This window comes from Emys orbicularis, chromosome 1, assembly GCF_028017835.1.
Source record: "Emys orbicularis isolate rEmyOrb1 chromosome 1, rEmyOrb1.hap1, whole genome shotgun sequence".
NCBI classification, from domain to species: Eukaryota; Metazoa; Chordata; order Testudines; family Emydidae; genus Emys; species Emys orbicularis.
The window spans coordinates 78907776-78928612 of NC_088683.1; the positions used below are offsets into that span (position 1 = coordinate 78907776).

General features: G+C 42.8%; 1 protein-coding gene across 1 annotated transcript in view; it reads left to right on the forward strand.

Annotated features, from left to right (window-relative positions):
* TMTC2 (transmembrane O-mannosyltransferase targeting cadherins 2) overlaps window positions 1-20837 on the forward strand; it is a 359943-nt gene that overhangs the window by 233295 nt on the left and 105811 nt on the right. Inside the window, exon 4 of the mRNA XM_065423466.1 lies at window positions 1058-1172. Coding sequence (XP_065279538.1) covers window positions 1058-1172 — 115 coding nt within the window. The remainder of the gene's footprint in view (window positions 1-1057; window positions 1173-20837) is intronic.

Genomic DNA, 20837 nt, shown 5'->3' on the forward strand with positions numbered 1-20837 from the left:
TGCAATTGGGGAGACAGCAATTGTGGTTTTGTTTTCATGGATGCCTTTAGATTTTCTTCCTTCAGTGGTTCACAGTAGTGATGTTATGCATACTGCTGCTAAGTTCATTCTGCTGAGAGGAAAATGCTGTGTTTGCTGCTGTTTTCGTCTTTGGCTGGGTACTTTTGCAGCAGACCTCAACAGCTTGACATCAATGTACTTTATTTAAAAAAAAAAAGTATCTGCAATAATTACTAGTTTCTTTATTTGTGCTGTGAAAACTGTATTGCAATATTGGCTATGAAAGCTGCCTATAGTACCAGAATTAGTTGTACTGCTTAGGTTTCAGAGGTGCTAAGTGAAATATTGTCGGTGGGGGTAGCCACATTTCCAAATGACTGTCTGCAGAGCTTCAAATACATTTTACTTCAAAATATTTTACAATGGGATATAAAAGCCCATTGTATAGTGTAAAATTTTGTGAGGTAAAGAACCACATGCTCCTCTCAACTAGAAAATACTTTTAACCAATCTGTGTAGCATGTTAGAATCATATTGCATGTCTCTGATCTTGTTAGTTGCCTAACCTTCACTTCAATTGCTGTGTCATTTATCAGCTTTCATATTCTAGGGAGATCTGTGTTTATTTGTGGAGATTCCTTGTGGCTTTAGGGTAGATAGGTATACAACAGGCTTCAACCATGAAGGCCCCCTGGCCATACACATAAACTGGGAGGGTTATTATTTTAGGATGATTTCATATAAAATGTCCCTTGCCCTCCAGTAGAGCAAGCCCTTTTAGTAAAGATTTGTGATACAATGTATTTTTAAACATCATCTTTCTTCAAATGTGACAATTATACCGAATTTATGAAGATCATTGCTATTGAACTTAAGTCTCCCAGTAAGATGAAATGATAGAGTAATGGAAAAAAATTCTTACACACACGCACGCATGCACACACACAAAGATTCTCTGTGGGTTTTCTCTCCCTATGGAACTTCCTGATGTTCAAACACTATGGCATGTATAATTCGATTGTAACTGTTTCTGAATACTGCTTTCTCCTCTTGGCAGCATGGGGTAACCTTGGAAATGTTCTCAAGAGCCAGAGCAAGATTTCTGAAGCTGAAAGCGCCTATAGAAATGCCTTGTACTACCGCAGCAACATGGCTGATATGCTTTATAATTTGTAAGTATGCATGGCTTTTCCTGGGTTGGTTCATCTGTGAAACCTGCTGTGAATGGGGCTATTGATTTAGTTGTTGGAAATGGAGATGATGTTAGCTGTTGCTTTTTTGTAATCCTTTTAATTAATCTTGCTCCTTAAACTATGGGTGGAGAGGGCCGCTTTTTGATTTCATCCATATTATCAGATATCCATGTATTGGTGCTCTATTTTGAAGGTAGCAAGTACAGAAACTGTGGATCCATGTAGCCTATACTCATGGCTCTGGTCTGAAGAAAAATATACAAATCTGTGTGCTCACTGGAAATCCACTGAGCAAAGTTCTGATATTCAAGTCAGTAATGTCAGCATCATATCCAAATTTCTGATCTCCACTAAAATATAAACACACTGATCCACACTTGTGGGCAGGGGCGGCTCTATGTATTTTGCTGCCCCAAGCACGGCAGTCAAGTGGCTTTTGGCGGCATGCCTACGGGAGGTCCGCCAGTCCCGCGGCTTCGGTGTACCCGCCGCCAAATTGCCGCCGAAGCCGCGGGACCGGCAGACCTCCCACAAACGTGCCGCCAAAGGCTCCCTGACTGCCGCCCCCACAGCGACCGGCAGGCCGCCCCCCACAGCTTGCCGCCACAGGCACGCGCTTGGTGCACTGGTGCCTGGAGTCGCCCCTGCTTGGGGGGTCTTTTTTTGTTTGTTTGTTTGGGTTTTCTTTTCTTTCTTTTTTTTTTTAATATTGCTATGAGGTCATGTAGCGACGCGGGACTCACCCCTGCAGTGCCTCCTGCTGGTCATCTCGGGAATTAGCTTGTTTCCAGCCTTGGAACGCCCTCTGCAGGCCGGTGTCCCGCTGCTGCTTGGCCCCCGTGTCCCTCCCGGACCCGGTGCCCTGTTGTCTGAGGTGCTGCCCCCTGGCAGGAACCCCTTTCTCTCAGGGCCTCCCCAATCTGGGGAACTCCCAACCCTCTAATCCCCACCTTGCCTCAGTCGTGGGATACTGCAAGTCACCATCTAGCCCCCGCTCACTGGGGCAGACTGCAGTGTAAAAGCCACTCATCATAGGCAAGGTTGGGTTTGGACCTGCTGCCTCTGCCTGCCCGTGGGCTGCCCTCTGTAACCCCCAGTACCCGTTGGCCTTCGGCTAGGCCGCAGCCTGGGGCTTTCCAGGCTGGAGCTTCCCCAGCTCCTCTGCCTTTCCCCAGCCCTGCTCCACTCAGGTACTCTGCTCAGGTCCCTGCAGCTAGGTCCATCTCCCTCTACAGTTAGAGAGAGACTTCTCCTGGGCCTCTGGCTCACAGACTTTTATAGGGACCAGCTGGGCCTGATTGGGGCATAGCCCAGCTGTGGCTACTTCCCCAATCAGCCTAGCATTTCCCTGCCACAGCCCTCTCCCTGGCTGTTTTAAGCCCTTCAGGGCAGGAGCAGGGTAACCACCCCGCTACAGGTCAAGATCTGGACATTGTCTAGTATAAACCAACGATATCTGGTCAGAGTCTGAGGAGTCTGCTATGTCAAAGTAGCTTAGTATTTTTTTGTCCCTACATGATTGATATGGATAGCAGCACATACATGCAGAAAGATCCCTTATTCCAATTTGTATGTGTTGGTACGTGTGTGGGAGAATAAATAAAATGAAAAGTTGAATGACAGCAATATGGCAGAGAGGTTATTTCTGACTCATTAATCCTTTTAGATAATAAACAGCCTCACCATAGTACATGCTTATTAGGTAATATCTTGAGCAACTGAAGTGTGATCATACTGTGTAACGTAACACTGAAAATATGGCATTGTGGAGGTTCTATGTTTGTGTCTCATGTACTTCCAGCTCAAATTTGCTTAGTACACAAGCTTATTTATTTTCTTTAAAAATTGCCAATGTATCCTGCTATCTCAAAGTCAAGCTGAATATTGTCTTGTGCATCATCACCTACAATACTGAAGGTCAGTTATTCAGTTTCACTGTGTGTGAGGTAGATCAGAATCCAGCTAATGCCATTGACTACATAGCATGAACAGAAGTGAAAAAATAATAACTTGTGTGATAGACCCAGGCCAGTTGGGTACAGCAGAATAGCAGAAGGCAGATATACTGGCCACTGGATTAACAGTTTTCTGTTCCCTGACTGACAAGAGCAGGGGCTGCTCCAGGCTAATGAGAACACCTAACTCCAATTAACCTGCAAAGAGTCAGGTGAGGCCATTAAGCTAATGTGACCACCTGACTCTAATTAAGGCCCCGCTGATACTATAAAAAGGGCTCACTCCAGTCAGGCAGAGGAGAGGAAGTGCGGCTGAAGGGCTGGTTAATGAAGACACCCTCAAGTTATTGATAAGGGAGCCCTAAGGTAAGGGTGAAGAAGGGAGAATCAGGAGAGCTGTGGGGAAGTGGCCCAGGTAAACGTGGCAACTCCTGCAGTGAAAGGTTGGCTGCCAACAGCTGCTACCAATAGGGTCCCTGGGCCGGAACCCAGAGTAGAGGGCGGGCCCGGGTTCCCCCCAACCCACCACTACAGGAACACCTCCTGGGAGGGGAAGTCAGGCCCCTGTCAGGACAAGCCCCTAGGGGCTTCTAAAACAAGCCCCTAGGGACAACAGAGACTGTCGCAGTTCTCTCACCAACCTCCTTGCTGGCTTATGATGAAAAGGGCTCAGTAGACTGTAACCCTGGCCCTAGAGAGAGAAGGGCTACGTGGAGGGTCACAGTGAGCCACTGAGGCTAGCATATACCGCCTAGAAGCGCAGGACCCACAGGGGCAAGGTCAGAGCTCTGCCACACTTGTTTAAATCAGAAAAATAGGTAGGTGAGAACAAGAATACACACAAGAAGCAAATCTGAATAAGGAGGTCCTTTTTGTACAAAAGCATTGTTCTGACTATAACTGTACTTTAAAAAAAAAAAAACATTTACAAAGCTCAGTAATCTCATTCCCACAAAATTCTAGTCCATTGATTCACTAAAAGTAAACTTGCCAATTGCCAGGATAAATACAATGGAAACTTAGCTCCGCTTTTTCAAAATAGGTTAGTGAGGTCCTGGTATTGCTATAATTTATGTACCAAAATTAAGCATGATTTTCTTCTAACCGTAGGCTGTTCGTGTAATGTGGGTGGAGTTAAGGTTGCACAAGAGTTCTCAAAAAGGTCATTTTCAGATGCTTCTAACTTTGTCCAGTATATGCCTTTTTGCCTGAAGCTTAGCATATTTGTTCTCAGCAAAAACAAGATTTTTTTTTTTTTTTTTTTTTTGTGTGTGGATACAGGGAAAGAGTTTGAGCAAATATAGTTCACGCATTTTTAAGAAGAAGCAAATGGAAGAAAATATACCAGCCTTTCTTATCACTTTTTAAGAAATAGCTCCTGCATCTGAGCAGGAGACATTTGGCAAGGATGATGGTCCCTAACTTGCAGACATATCTTTTGGTGGTTGGATGAAAACTGGTTTTGCTTTGATTGAATTATGATTTTTACAACCATATTTGTTCATGTGTACTGTTTTTCCTATTCAATCGACACTCTTCCAGCACAACATTGGTAGTGAACTACATGCATATGTAAGTTGAATAGAGTTTCCAGTGAGTAGATAGTTTCTTGGTATTCCATTGGATTGACATGTGTGTAAGAAAGTGAACTGAAATTTCAGTTTGAATATGTAGGACTGTGCAAGTAGAAGAAGGAAAAGCTCATCTGGAGCACAGCCTTCTTTCATACAATGCCTATATGTGCAAGTGCAAGGCCACTAAGGCCAAAAAGTGAGGATTCTACCGCTGTTTAGCATATAGTTACACACGAAGGAATCCCTTTTTGTCTGTATTTTCTTTTAAAAAGAAAACAAATAAAACCTATGCAATTCCATACAAAAGTAACTTTTCATTAAAGTTAAAGATTGCAGAGGAAAGCATTAAAGTGGAATATAAAGCATGAATATTGTTGGACAACGTTAATTCTCTCCCCTTTTGTGTGTGTGTTAGGGTAGTCTTTGGTCACATAGTCTCATATTCTAATTTGTTAGACATCCACTTCATTCAGTGTGCAAGTTGGACCATGAATGAGGCACGAGTTCACAAACTGAACAATGAAGTTAAGCATAAATACTGAACAGCAGCCTCATTCCCTGAGTACATTCTGGTCATGAAATTAGTCAGGAACTTTATAGGGGAAATACTCTGTAGTCCCGTAATTGAAGGCTTTTGAGTACTTCCCTTTACAATCATAACGTTCTTTTAATGTAGCTTTTGATAGAGTTAAACTACAACCTGGCCATTACAGATTTCCAATGGATTATGAATGGAGGGAGTAGATTCAATACATTAAGTAAAACACCTTAACAGTGTGTCTGTATTTAAAATAATTCCATTTAAAAACATATTGCATAACCTGGCCATTATCTTTTTACAGGTTAAAACCGAAGGAATTTAGAAAAACGGCTTTCTAATAAAATACTATATTCTTGAGGCATAAAAGATAAAAATTTGCAGCTTCTGAAACTGTTATGTCATAATATTGCCATAGGCAGTAGCACTTTTGCAATCCACTGGGCAGAAGAGAAAGAAACCTCAAATTTCTAAAGCCTGTAACATTTCAGTATTACTTACACAAATTTACAAAACAGTAAACTGAATTTCCAGGTAAGAGCGGAAACACATTTTATTAGATGAATATTCTAGGCTGTGTCTTGGTAAATACCACTGCATGAGGCATCATACTTAAGAGAAATTTGTTCCTCACTAATTTAGAGTTTATAGTAATTATATCATCCTTATTCAAAGCCTTGCCTAATTCTGAGCGTGTCATTTGCTCTATGGAGTCTGTAATTGATTGAACAGCATAGTTATATAACCCTTGAATAATTTCTAAACTGTTAATGAACAGCTGACTACTTACTTTGAACATATAACAAGATATTCTTTTTTATTACTACTTTTATGGAATTATATGGGAGTGAGCATGGAGCAAGGTGGGGAAATTAGTATCTGCTACCAGTCACATATGTTGCAGAGCCCCAATTATTTCAATAAGTGAATAGAGCTTGCCAAATTTCAGTTTATTGGTTGGATATCTTCACTGTCCTACCCACCACTATATGATCCTTCATATTACTAGGAATACATTAGGTTGTGAGCACTCAACTTTTACACCTGTAACCCTCCTCTCTTCCTTGGGTTACTGGGGAGCAGGCAACACTCACCTGTGTACCTGGGCGCCTGATGTTGTCGACATTAAAGGAGATTCTGAATATCCCAGTGGCGATGATGGATATGTGGGAATCCTCTATCCACCCCTCTGCTGCAGTCCCTTTACTCCTAAAGGAAGTTAAAATTGGCGATGCCTCCACCTGGCTGGCCACTGTACACACTCAATGGTGTGCCTTGGGAACCTCCAGAAATAAACCCCTTCAAATAGTAATAATAATAACCTGTGGTATGGGTCTAACTCAAATACCAATTATAAATAATATACATCCAATATACTAAAATTAGAGCTAACACACCTTTACTTAACAATTTAAGAAACAGGTATAACAGACTAAGATTAAATGTCACTACTAATTTAAATCCACAGGGGCAGTTGAATAAAATCAATTAACAAATAGAGTATACAGTGATAAATGAAACTTATGTAACTGGCATTTACACTGCTACCATTCACCCCACCCTGCAGTGAACACTCCTCTGGATTTCAGAGTCCTAGACGCTTGTGTGGTTGTGCTTGAAGATCTGAAGCTGCTGACAGCACTCTGTTGGGTCCCGTGTATCAGTCCAGCCAAGGCAACAAGCTGCACAACCCTTCTGAAATTGGAGCTGGCCCCACCAAATGTCAGCTGCTCTGGGTCCTGGGAGGATGGGAAGATCACTCTGCCTCTCCTCAGACTCTCTGCTGTGCCCCTTCCCTTGCAAGACCTTTCCCAACCAAGAGTGGGGGATACTCTTGGTTCCTTCACTGCAGGCCCACCTCAGTCAGCTCTAGGCACAGCAACAGTCTCCACCCTGGCTCCAGTGAAGCCACCAACTGCCTCTGAGGCTCCCTGCTCAATCAAAGCCCCTGCAGGCTCTCAGCAGCAGCTTCTGGCTTCCTAGCAGCAGCTCCTGGTATGGGCGGAGCTCCACAGCAGCAATCTCAGTCCTTTTCCCAAAAATGGAGTCCACCGCCTGCTCTCCCTGCATGAGGAAGTCTCTCCCCCTTTCCCCAAGGCATCATGGGAGTTGTAGTCCTCTAAGGCTAGATTGCAGCACACAGGCTTTTCCCTTGGAACACTCCCAAAAAAGTTCAAAGGCCCCTCTAGTAAAGGGTGCCTACACAGCCATAGTGAAGCAAATGTTGTTAGGGAGGGTTTTTATAAGAAAAATATATGTGAAAAATTCCTGACCCCACTGAAGTAAATGGGAGTGTTGCCAGAGACTTCAATGGGACCAGGATTTCATCCATGGGTATTTTGGCATTAATAGAGAATATATTACAATATAATACTTAATGAGGAGTGTTACCTTTCTAAAATACAAACCAAATACGCATCCTGAGAGAACCTCATATGTAAATTTTTCAATAAATCTTAGAGATAAATTCTCTACTGACTTGCATGCTGTATGCAGCCACATTGATTTCAGCTGGATTACTTGGGGTATAAATCAGCACAGAATTTAGCCCTTTTTTATAAACCAAGAATTTGTGATTTATTTTAACATTGGAATTACCAAGATAGCACTACGGGAAAAAATACTATTGTTTCTTCTCCCAAACTGTATAATATTCAGTAGAGCTAAGAGAAGAAACTAATTCTTTCTGGCTTTCCAGTCTTAGTTTTATTAATACAGTTTAAACCTCATGGTTTTTTCTGTTTGACTTTGCTACTCATTACTGCCCAAAGCAGAATTGCGTTACAGTCTACAAGACAGTTTTGTCTATGTAATTTCATTTGTGTCAGGGTTGAGTCATGGTTAGGGTACTCTGTAGGCATTTGTACTAGTAATTAGATATCAGCTTGAATATTTCAGCAGGTTTTCAATATATTCAGAAACTCTGACTTCTAAAACCTCTGTAAAGTAGAAGTAGGTAATGAGTATTTAAATGCAGAGCCTTTTCAGTGAAGCTTATACCAATTAAACAGAAACATTACGTAAAGTACCATAGGTGAAATCCTGGCCCCATTAGATTCTATGATAAAACTCCCATTGACTTCAGTGGAGACATGTCTTAAAAGATTGAGGAGAACAATTTATTATACAAACAATAGTCTGTTTTGTGTATTTTCTAGGTATCATTCTAAAAACTGAATTCCATAGGTTTTTAATTTCTGCTAATATTTGCTATTGTTATTCCTCTCTACCCCAACATCTTTTGGTTTTCAAATTTCTAAATTTTCTGTTGGGAAATAAGACTACTATACCCGAGTAGTAAGTGAAATTTTAGTTTCTAAACTAGATGAACAAACATATCAAACAGGTTATTGAGAGAAAGCAGAACCCCGATAAGGAATGGAAGAAGGGATGGATCAGCAAGGAAAGCTACCTCTTTGAGGTCAGAAAGTGTAGGGAAAAAGTGAGAACTTCCAAGCAGAGTTGGACCTTGCAAAGGAAATTAAAACCAATAGTAAAAGGTTCTTTAGCCATATAAATAAATAGACAAGTAAAGAAGAAGTGGGGCAGGTAAAGTCTGAGGACGGAGTAGAGATTGAAGATAATCTAGGCATGTCCCAACAACCAAACAAACACTTTGCCTTATCTTTTAATAAAGATAATGAGAAGCTTGGGGGGCAGTGGCAGGATGGCTAATGGGAACAAGGATCTGGAAGTAGAAATGACCACATCCAAGGAAAGGCGGCCAAACTCAAACAGCTCAATGGAACCAAATTGGGGGGCCTGGATATTCTCCATCCAACAATATTAAAGGAACCAGCACATGAAATTGCAAGCCCAATAGCAAGGATTTTTAATTAATCTAAAAATGTGGGGTTTGTATCCTATGACTGGAGAATTGCAACAATGGTACCAGTATTTAAGAAGGGTGGGGGGAAGAGATCAGGAAACTACAAGCCTGTTCGTTTGACCTCAGTTGTATGCAGGTCTTAGAACAAATTTTGAAAGAGAGAGTGGTTAAGGACGTAGAAGTAAATGGTAATTGGAATAAAATACAACGTGGTTTTCCGAAAGATAGATCATGCCAGACCAAATTGATCTCTTTCTTGAAGAAGATAACTGATTTTCTAGACAAAGGAAATGCAGTAGAGCTAATCTATGTGGATTTCAGAAAAGCATTTGGTACAGCTCCACATGAAAAATTATCAGTTAAATTGGAGAAGATGGGGATTAATACGAGAATCAAAAGATGAGTAAGGAACTGGTTAAAGGGGAGACTGCAGTGGGTAATACTGAAAGATGAACTGTCAGACTGGAGGGAGGTTACTAGTGGAGTTCCTCAGGGATCAGTCTTCGGACCAATCTAATTTAACGTTCTCATTAGTGACCTTGGCACAAAAAGTGAGAGTGCGCTAATAAAATTTGTGGATGACACAAAGTTGGGAGGTATTGCCAATACAGAGGAGGACCAGAATATCATACAAGAAGATGTGGATGACCTTGAAAACTGGAGTAATAGAAAAGGGTTAAAATGTATTAGTGAATTTGGGGACTAACAAGAATTTTTGCTATAATCTGGAGACGTATCAGTTGGAGACGACAGAGGAGGAGAAAGACCTGGGTGTATTGTCGATCACAAGACAGCTATGAGCCACCACCGTGATACAGCCGTGAAAAAGGCTAATGCAATTCTAGGATGCATTAGGCAAGGTATTTCCAGGAGAGATAGCGAAGTGTTATTACCATTCTACAAGGCATTAGTGAGACTCCATTCAGAATACTGTGTGCAATTCTGGTTTCACACATTTAAGAAAGACCAATTCAAACTGGAAGAAGTGCAGAGAAGGCCTACTAGGATGGTCAGAGGAATGGAGAACCTACCTTATGAGAAAAGATGTAAGGGCATATTTAGTCTATCAAAATGAAGGCTATGGGGAGATACAGTTGCTCTCTATAAATTAATTAGAGGGATAAACACCAGGGAGGGAGAGGATTTAAGGACCAATGTTGGTACAAGAACAAATGGCTATAAACTGACCATCAACAAGTTTAGGCTTGAAATTAGATGAAGGTTTCTAACCATTAGAGGATTGAAGTTCTGGAACAGCCTTCCAAGGGGAATAGTAGGGGCAAAAAACCTACCAAAAAACTGGTTTTAAGATTGAGGTTGATAAATTCATGAAGGTAATAGTATGATGAGTTTTCCTACAATGGCATATGGCCAATCTGCCACTGCTATTAGCAGATATCTCCAATGACCAGAGATGGGACACTAGATGGGGAGGGCTCTGAGTTTCTACAGAGAATTCTTTCCCCGGTGTCTGGCTACTGGATCTTGCTGACATGCTCAGAGTCTAACAGATCACCATATTTGGGATCAGGAAAGAATTTCCCCCCAGGTCAGATTGACAGAGACCTTGGAATTTCTTTGCCTGCCTCTGCAGCATGGTGCACAGGTCACTTGCTGGTTTAATTTGAAGTCTTTAAATCAGGGGTAGGCAACCTGTGGCACGCGAGCTGATTTTCAGTGGCACTCACATGGTCCGCGTCATGGCCACCGGTCCGGGGGGCTCTGCATTTTAATTTAATTTTAAATCAAGCTTCTTAAACATTTTAAAAACCTTATTTACTTTACATACAACAAAATAGTTTAGTTATATGTTATAGACTTATAGAAAGAGACCTTCTAAAAACATTAAAATGTATTACCGGCACGTGAAACCTTAAATTAGAGTGAATAAATGAAGACTCAGCACACCACTTCTGAAAGGTTGCCGACCCCTGCTTTAAATCATGATTTGAGGATGTCAGTAACTCAGCCAAAGACTATGGGCCTACTACAGGAGTGGATGGGTGAGGTTCTGTGGCCTGCGATGTACAGGAGGTCAGACTAGATGATCACAACGGTCCCATCTAAAGTGTATGAGTCTGTGTGTTAACTTAGTGAAATATTCTAGGATTATCCACTTGCTGTATTTTTTTTAAAAAGACTGTCTTAAAATACTGCTGTGGGAGCCCTCTATGCTGAACTTTAACAATTGAAAAGCACTGAAAGCTACCTAACCTACTAATCAATGCTGAACTGTGTTTGAACCTGTACTGTATAGAGTTGGCACACTCACTGCGTATCCTCATGGAAACTAGATTCAGGGCTGTTTTTTCCTCTTGATAACACAAGTTCTCATGATTCTGGATGTGGGATAATACGTTTAAATGTAGAAAAGGCTGTCACACTGACAGGTTCCTCTTTTAAAAAAAAAAATCTGAGTGCAAACCTGTTAATAACCTATTTGGAATGGAACAGTGCTTTGCCTGCCAGCTCTTCATGTGTAGAAAACCACAATTTAAATGTGTCTCTTAAAGTAATCACAGAAGTTGTCTATATAAAGTCTCACTGCATTAAGACATTAGCTCTCACTTATATGGAAGAACAACACTGTATTGCTGCAATATATAATTCTGTTCCAGAGGCCTTTCATGAGACCTATATGTTTTTCTCTACTGTATGGGACAGTAATTTTCACAAGTAACACTGAGAACCAGAACATATTTAATGACCTAACCATTCAGCTACACGTTTCAGTCTTTGAAATGAAAGCTTCTGTTTAACAGTACCCACCCTGGAGCATTAGCCACAGTCTATTTAAACTTAATTTACCAAATGCCTCCCTCAGTGTGGGTCCTATCCAGCACACAAGTTATGTGGCCTGCTGGGGCACACAAACTGCTCACATATCCGCTCTCTTTATTCAGGGGAAGGTCAGCCCAATGCACAAAGACCAAAAATCAATATGACCATCCACAGCATCAGGAGGAGTAAAAAAGGACAAAAAGAGTAAAAAGCTTTGGCTTCAGCAGGGTGGGGGCCCACTCCTTAGTTTCCGCCCCGGGCCCCAGCAAGTCTAATGCCAGCCCTGTCTGCCCCCTTTTTGTCCACTTATCCGCACTCCCCAAGTGAACATCAGACAAGTAGCATTTGCCCTACATGGCTGAAGTCACAATGTGGAGGGGAGAAAGGAGTGGGATCTGTGAAAATCTAACTCTCTGAGTAGTCCAATTTGAAATCAATGGGACTACATATAAACAATGGAGATACAATGGAACAAGAGTAAAGGTGGCAGAATCAGGCTGCACCAAATAAGTGACTTATATTAACAAGCAAAGAGGCTCCAAATAAGTGTCTTAGAATAGCAATCAGTATACAAGAGAGATCAAGCTCATTTGATAATGTATCAAGATACTGTTAGACTGAAAAGTGTAATGAGTATTCGACAAACATATGTATTTATCTCACTCACAGATGATCTGCCTTTATTTTGTACTTGATCAGATTCTGCCCCCTAGGCTCACAATGAGGAGTAGCTTGCTTCTTGAATAGTCCCATTGACTTTAATGGAATTACTCCAGGATAAACTACTATGCAACTTGAGTAAAGTGGCAGAATGTTGACACGCTGTTTTGCATTTTAAATTATTTTCTAATGCTGAAAAAAAGAGTGATGTACCATTTAATGTTAACGACTTCAGGTTAAAACAAAACAAAAATTAAAAGCAAACAATACAATGCAAAACAAAGGCTTCTAACATTATGAATTTTATACTGCTAGGTCAAGCAAAGTAGGGGAAGTTTTCTGTTAAGGTTGACAGCTTAAAGATCCATGTATGATATCATTTGTGTGTATGTGTGTGGAAATAGTCTGCTACGCATGTGTACTTTGGTAAGCAGTCTAATACTGTGAACATGTTAATTAAGCGCTCCAGCATAGCTGTATTTAGTGTTGACGGTGCATCTCCATGCATGAATTATCACTTGAGGAGCAGGTACAGAATAAAGGAAAATTTAACTCCTAAATAACTATTCCAAGGGCGAAGTGACAAAATTGACTAATTATTCCGACAGTTCTAGTCAGATAGCCTCTCATTCTGGACAATTGATTAAAGATTCCCGCAAATATAAGCCTCGCTTAAAAAAAAATTGCATTGTCCATTCAATTTAGACGATTAACTGAAGAAATCAAAAGTGAATCTGAAAGGGATGCATTGTCACAATACATTCAAATAACTTTCATTTCCTTTTTTATTATTCTTTGTTTGGTTTGGTTTCACTTAACAGTGGTTGGAAGTTAGTAAAAGGGCCAGAAGTCTTTTGTGTGTCTGTCTTACTGCATTCACTTGGAATGCTTGAACTTGTTCTACTTCATCCAGCAGATTTCAAGTACTTTAATTTCTATGCTCTCAAAGGCAGGTTTGCATTATGAAGAATGAAGTCTTTCTTTCCCTAGGGAAGTAAAAAGATGGATGCAAATCTAATGCCTGCAAATTGTGCTGTTCTAGCACTGGCTCACAATCTGCTTGGTACTTTGTACTGCAGCTGCTATCTCCCCGTGCACCCTCTCCCACAAGGTTTTGATTGGTATACAAAAGCTTGATCCACTTGTATCCTGGCCGTCTGAGAAACTGCCTTTCTTTCTGTCATCTGTCCCGGCTGCTGAGGGCATATTAGCTAGTGGTAGCGATGAATGAGCTGATGTGCGGTGTATACTGGATATGGTCTTTAATTCAAAAACGTTCTTCCTCCCACTAGAAATTTACTGATTTAGAGCAAAGGTACTTCTCTTTCCTCATGCATTTGCTATAGAGGGTGCAGAGGAAGTGGTTGTGTGGGAGTACATTTAAGAAGGGAAATTAGTTGTTTGTAGGGGGAATGACCTCCCCCCCCCCCCCAACCTTCCATTTCTAAAAGAAAAAGTTGGGAGTGGGAATGATGAGTGGAACTATCTCTGTATTTGTTAAACCTCACACATGAGCCCTGTACTCTTCAGAGGGCATATTTTTAAATATCTGCAATGAAATAAAGCATAATAAGTATCCAATCATGACATCAAGCTGACCCCCCCCCCCCCCATCCTCCACCAAGTCAAATCGGAATGGACAAAATCTCCTATATTTAATGGGTTTCCCCTCTGAAAATGGAGAAACAACCTCCTCCCCACAATAGAACAGTGTTTAAATAATTCATAAAAAATTAAATAGTCAACCTAATGTTAATCCTTTAGAGGTTTGCTAATTCCTAGTTGTACAGTGTATAGGAACTGGCTATTTTCAAAGGAGTTTGAGTAGCCACTGTAAAAGGACTAATGGACTCAACTTCTACTCCCACTATTGCTGGTTTCTGACCTCTTCTCAGGCTAGGAACCAGGAGAGGGGAGGTGGGTTACATCTTGTGCTGAGGTCAGGGACAGGAAAGAAATGGCTCGATACCAATCTTCCACATGAGGCAAGTATACTTATTCTCTTGGTTTTAAAAACACTATAAGCCTCAAAGAGGTTGTGGTCTTTGATTGGTGCAGAGCTGAAGGATTGTAGCCTCAACCTCATGGATCTCAGTTTTTCCACATGATGGTTCTGCCCAGGCTCTGTACAGTGGTCTAGGTCTCCATCTTCCCTGGAAGCTTAGTCATACTCAATGGTTGTCCTGCTGTTGCTTCCCATCATCATACTTCACCACAAACGTGGCTAATTTCTTAGGAAGGAAAAACTAATAATTCTCAAGTTTGTTGTAGTTCTGTTCCCAGCTCTACCACTCATGTGCTTCCTTGGCAAGTCCCTTCATACCTATCTATCTCACAGGCAGGAATGTTAGGCAGTTTAATTAATCATGGTTTTAAACTGCTTTGAGATACTCTAAAGCAGGGATCAGCAACCTTTGGCACGCAGCTCACCAGGGTAAGCCCTCTGGCAGGCCGGGCTGGTTTGTTTACCAGCCGCGTCCGCAGGTTTGGCCAATTGCAGCTCCCACTCACCGCTCCAGGCTAATGGGGGCTGCGGGAACCAGTGCAGGCCGAGGGATGTGCTGGCCACTGCTTCCCGCCACCCCCATTGGCCTGGAGCTGCGAACCGTGGCCAGTGGGAGCTGCGATCAGCTGAACCTGTGGGTGCGGCAGGTAAACAAACCATCCCGGCCCACCAGGGTGCTTACCCTGGCAGACCGCGTGCCAAAGGTTGCCGATCCCTGCTCTAAAGGAAAATGTTAAATGTCTATTGGAACCTTAATCACTGTGTAACAAAAACTCCAATTTAAATTTATTGACTAACTTAAAGAGAGAGGATTTCACAATTATGAATTCTAATTGCAGAAATCCATAGTCACCTGAGTCTTGAAATGATAAGAAGGAACTAGAAGATTAGCTCAGCGGATCCAGATACACTTAAAATTTTTGCCTTATTTCTAGTCTGAATTTGTTCAGCTTCAGCTTCCAGCTATTGGTTCTTGTTATGATAGCTCCTGTGTGTAAGACAGTTATCATTTGCAATTGATATGCTCTTTAACAGGAAGCTGGATGTAAAGCTTTTTACACAGGAGAAACATGTCCCGAATTGTTAATTTGGGGGAGAGCACTTGCTGTCATATTTTGAATGTGTTGGAACCCTAAAGCTTCCCAAAAAAGTTAGAAATCTTTTCTTTAGGCTGGCTTAGTCCAAAATGCATTTGATTATGTGGGGCTAGCGAAGTGTGCAGTGATGTCACTGGAGTATGGCCCTTAGATAAGGTAGTGTTAAGGCCCTACTTAATTTGCAAAATTGCAGAAATTGTGTGTGAATACCACAATATTTGGCTTCTACTGCAATTTTGTCAGCCGCACGAGGCTGACAACAGGAGCCCCAGCCATCAACCTCTAGGGTCTCCCGCTGTCAGCCCCGTGAGTTAATAAATGTAATATAGTTGCAGCAAAATGTTTGGTTATCAAAAAAATTAGCAGGCATAACATAATACTTGAGTGTTAATTTTGTTCCATCAATTTTTTCTTAGGGTATGTCTACACTAGAAAGGTAAATTGACCTATATTAGGTCAACAGCCACCACAATAATTACTGCTGTGGTGCATGTCCACACTACCCTGCTTGGGTTGGTGGTGCACATCCTCACCAGGAGCGCTTCCAGCAACTTAAGGGGGGCAGCATGGGGAGCTGAGAGCCCGGTCTACACCACAAGCTTGCAGGCTCCCAGTGGGCTGCCTCCCACCCTGCGCTCCCCATTCCCCACTGGGAGCAGGTGGAAAGCCGCACAGGGCTTCTCCCCTACCTGTTCCTCACGAGGAGTGTGGGGGGAAGCCACCCAGGGCTTCTCGCCTCCCTGTTCTCCGCTGGGAGTGGGGGGAGAGCTGCCCTGACTTCTCAGTCATCCCCTCCCTGCTTCCCACTGGGAGCTGGTCAGCTTTGTCAATTTCACAGCTGGGAATGGGGTCCAGCCTCCTGCGCTTCTCAGCCCTGCTCGAAGCTGGGAGTGGGGTCCAGCCGTTCAGTTCTCCAGGGGAGTGGGGAGCAGCTGGGCTCTCTAGCTGTCTGGCTTTCTTGTCAATTTTATGGCTCCTGCCAACAGCCAATATAAGTAATGCTGTCTACACAGACTCTGTGTCACCCTAACTGCACCGACAGAAGCCCTACGCCTCTCATGGAGGTGGGGCTATTATGTCGGTGTAGTAGGGCACTTACATCGGCGGGAGGAAGGCTGTAGTGTATACACTGGCATAATTAGATCAATGTAAGTTGCTTTACGTGGACCTAACTATGTAATGCTGACCAGCCCTTAAACAAATAGGGCTTCTCTGGCTTTTCCAAATTACCACAGTTATTAAAGGTCCATTATTCATTTTCCATGTCTTGTCTGCAACTCAGCTGCAATTATTTGACAATCATCCTGCAATTCAAGTAGGGCCTTAAGTAGTGTCAATTTATACTTCCTTAGAAGTATACAAAATATATACCTGCTATTATTGAGAGTAGCTACATGGAAGAAGATACTCAGTGGAGGTCATTCCAGCCCAGTGGTGAATTAAGCTCCACAGCCCCTTTTGTTCCCCATGCCCTCCCACCACAGAGTGGAACGACTGGAGAGCCATGGGCCCATCTACCTCCTAATGGGAGCTTTTTGTGGACCTGAGTTTTGAGATGCAGAGCGGTGGGTAACGACTGCACAGCTGTTCAGAATCCTGCCCCCAATCCTTTTGCAGTAAAACTGCACTGGTTCCATTGCCAAAGGAGCAACCATACAGTAGCAGAGGCAGAGACAGGATTTGTCCCTTAATATAACAGCTGTCCATTCATTCACATAATGATGTCATGGAATACTGGAGCTGCACACATTCTGAATAACAGCAGCATCTCCCACATCTAGTAGAGATGTTTTATGCTCAAAATGTAGTATGTTGCACAACTTTGCTCAAATAATTTAGGAGGTGGAGAGATGATGAGGTAGTGATTAGGATCCTGATCTGGGAGACCCTGGTTCACTTCCCTGATCTATCACAGGCTTCCTGTGTGACCTTTGGTAAAGTCACTTAGTTCCCTACTGGTAAAATATGGATAACAACACTTCCCTGCTTCATAGGGATATTGTGACGATAAATCCATTAATGTCTATGAAGCACTCAGATACGATTGTGATGAGCACCCTATAAATTCCACAAGGAAATGAACAATACTGCCTTCAGAGTAAGGCTTGAATAATGTGCAGTGAATAAGGCCTGTCCCATGTATTGAACAATGAGGATAAAACAAAATATTCAATATTGCTCATTCAGCAAGCACCATCCATCTTGTGACCTAAATGAGGCAGGGGCACTGTGGAAAAAATGGTATGTGATCATGTCACTGAACTGTATCATAAAGCATAATCTCAAAGGGGTCAAATTAAGGTTCTCCTTCAAGTAATTGTCCATATGTACAGTCCAGCTGTTGGTGTGCATGTGCCCCAGGTGCTCAGGACCAGAGACTTTTTGGCCAGCAGTATTCATAAGGCGTGCCTGTACCCAGATGCTCCTTGTGCTCTCCACTGAGGGCATATAAGGGCAGGGAATGCCTACCTCCATCAGTTTCCTCTCAACCATCTCCTGGCATTGTGGCAGATCATTGGTGGTCCAGCATGCACATCAGCTTATTAGAACTCAAGGATGTCAGGAGAGTCAGCAAGGTTTTTATCAGCAACATCAAGGGACAACACATGTAAATAATGCTGGAAAATACAACCACCATGTTCTACACCAGTGGTTCCCAAATTTGTTCCGCCGCTTGTTCAGGGAAAGCCCCTGGCGGGCCGGGCCGGTTTGTTTACCTGCCGCGTCCGCAGGTTCGGCCGATCACGGCTCCCAGTGGCCACGGTTCGTGCTCCAGGCCAATGGGAGCTGCTGGAAGCGGCGCCGGCCGGAGGATGTACTGGCCGCCACTTCCAGCAGCTCCCTGGAGCAGCAAACCGTGGCCACTGGGAGCTGCGATCGGCTGAACCTGTGGACGCGGCAGGTAAACAAACCGGCCAGGGGCTTTCCCTGCACGAGCTGCGGAACAAGTTTGGGAACCACTGCTCTACACCAATCAAAGAGGAGCAAGATGCTCTTGCTGTATCAAGAAGCAGTCAGATTGTGGAACTGGTCACTCTGACATCAAACTTCCCTCTCAGCTGTCAACATACCTGGCCTGCAGACCTCCCTAGCAGACAGTCTGAACAGACCTATCTCATTGAATCACAAAAGGGAGATCAAGGACCGCATTCTTCATCCCTTTCAATGAATGGGGCCCCACCCCCTTATAGAATTGTTTGTGACTTATTTTGCCTCAGGAGAAGTTTGAGCCCAGGTGCCCTATCTGATGCTTTTCTTGTCCCATGGATGAGGAACCTTTTATATGCTTTCCCTCACATTCCTCTAATTTCCAGAGAACTTTGCAAGGTCAGACAGGACTCCACCAAACATATTGATAGCACCAGCCTGGCCAAGGGAGTTTTTGTTTCCAGATGTCCTAAGGCTGTCCAAGGCCCAACCCTGATACTGGACTTGCTGTCATAGTTCAAAGGGAAGGTGCTGCACCCAGACCTCAAGTCTCTCCACCTCACAGCCTGGCTGCTGGATGGATGTCTAACCTAGAAGTTTCTCCAGTCAGGGATATTTTGGTCAAAGCAGGAAAGACCCACCAGACACCCCTCGTGAAATGAACAAGATTCTCCCACAGATCTTGGTTGAGGTCACTCCTCCCTCATGAAGCACCTATACCAGTAATGTAGGAGTGCCTGCTAGAGCTGAAATGATTAATCTCTCTGAGTTCTCTGAGAGTTCACCTGGTGGCAATTTCATCGTGTCGTCTGCCTATTGATGGCCAATCTGTCTTCTCTTACAGACCTGAGATTCATAAAGGTTTCACGAGAGACTTTCCACCTGTTAAGGGGCCCCATTTCCCCTTAGGGCTTTAATGTAGTACATCCCATGCTTATGGGGCTTCTATTCAAACCTATGGCATTATGACCCCTTTTACATCACTCCAGAAAAATCTTCATGGCAGACCCTCCCAACACACACGATTGTCTTCCCTGTCTTCCTCAGGACTCATCCAAAGTACTTACCCAAGGTGGTCATGGAATTCCACCTAAATCAGCAAATCCACCCATCTGTGTTCTTTCCTCATGTGTGTAAGTCAGAAGTGGCCCTCCACCCTTTGAATGTCAGAAAGGCTCCAGTGTTTTATCTACAAAGAAGAAAAAAACATTCTGATCTTCTCCAAAGCTCTTTGTAGCTGATGAACTGAAAGGCAAGGTCGTGTCTTCACAAATTCAAGGAACTTCTCAAAATGGATTTCAGAATGTGTGAAATCTTGCTATAACATAGGAAAAAGAGACCCACCTGCAGGGTTGAAAGCTCATTTCACTAGAGCCCAGAGAGCCTCATTAGTTTCCCTGAACAATGTCTCAATCCTAGATATATGTAAAGGCAGCGACCTGGTGCTCTGTTCATACATTTACCAAGCATTATGCTCTTACAGAAGCCTCCAGCTTAGATGCTGGTTTTGTTAATGCTATTCTCCAGTCCCTTCTTTCATAGACATCTAGTAGTGGAATGTGCATATAGACAGCCACTTGAAGGAGAATGAAAAGTTACTTACCTTCGAGGTATGTTGTCCCTATGTACATTTCACAACCCCCGCTCCATCCTCTTGACCTTGGTGTCCTCTCATTTATATTTTGCGGTTGAGAGGAAACTAATGGTAATAGGCGCACCCTGCTCTTAAATGCCCTTGCCAGACATCACAAAGAGCATCAGGGAGCAAGCTAGCTGTATGGATACAGCTGGCCAAAAAGTCTACAGACATGAGTGCTAGGGCACATGCACACCAATAGTGGAATGTGTATATGGACAACACATCTCAAACTCCAGTTTCTGAATGGGTAAGTGACTTGGCATTTCCTAACTTTGGAGTGCTTGATTTTGCAACCTGCACATTCTTTTCACATGGCTTTTTGTTTGTAATAATACAGAGATTGGATGAGGGTGAGCATTTGTAATGTGTGTGTATATGCCTGTTTATTTTGTTCGTGCATGCGGTAAGAGCTGACTTTTCTACTGGAGACAGAAATAAGCCTATCTCTTAAGCTCTACTAATACCAGTGCCATTTCAGGAAGATAGTGATAACTGTGCCATCCTGCAAGTCAAGTGTTTAAATTACTATTTCCAATTTCATGCAAGCATCATTCTCTTAACATTTTATCTATTTCATTAAATCTTTTATCCTCATTTTTGGCAGTGATCCAGGCTGGTTATCTTTCAAAAACAGACCA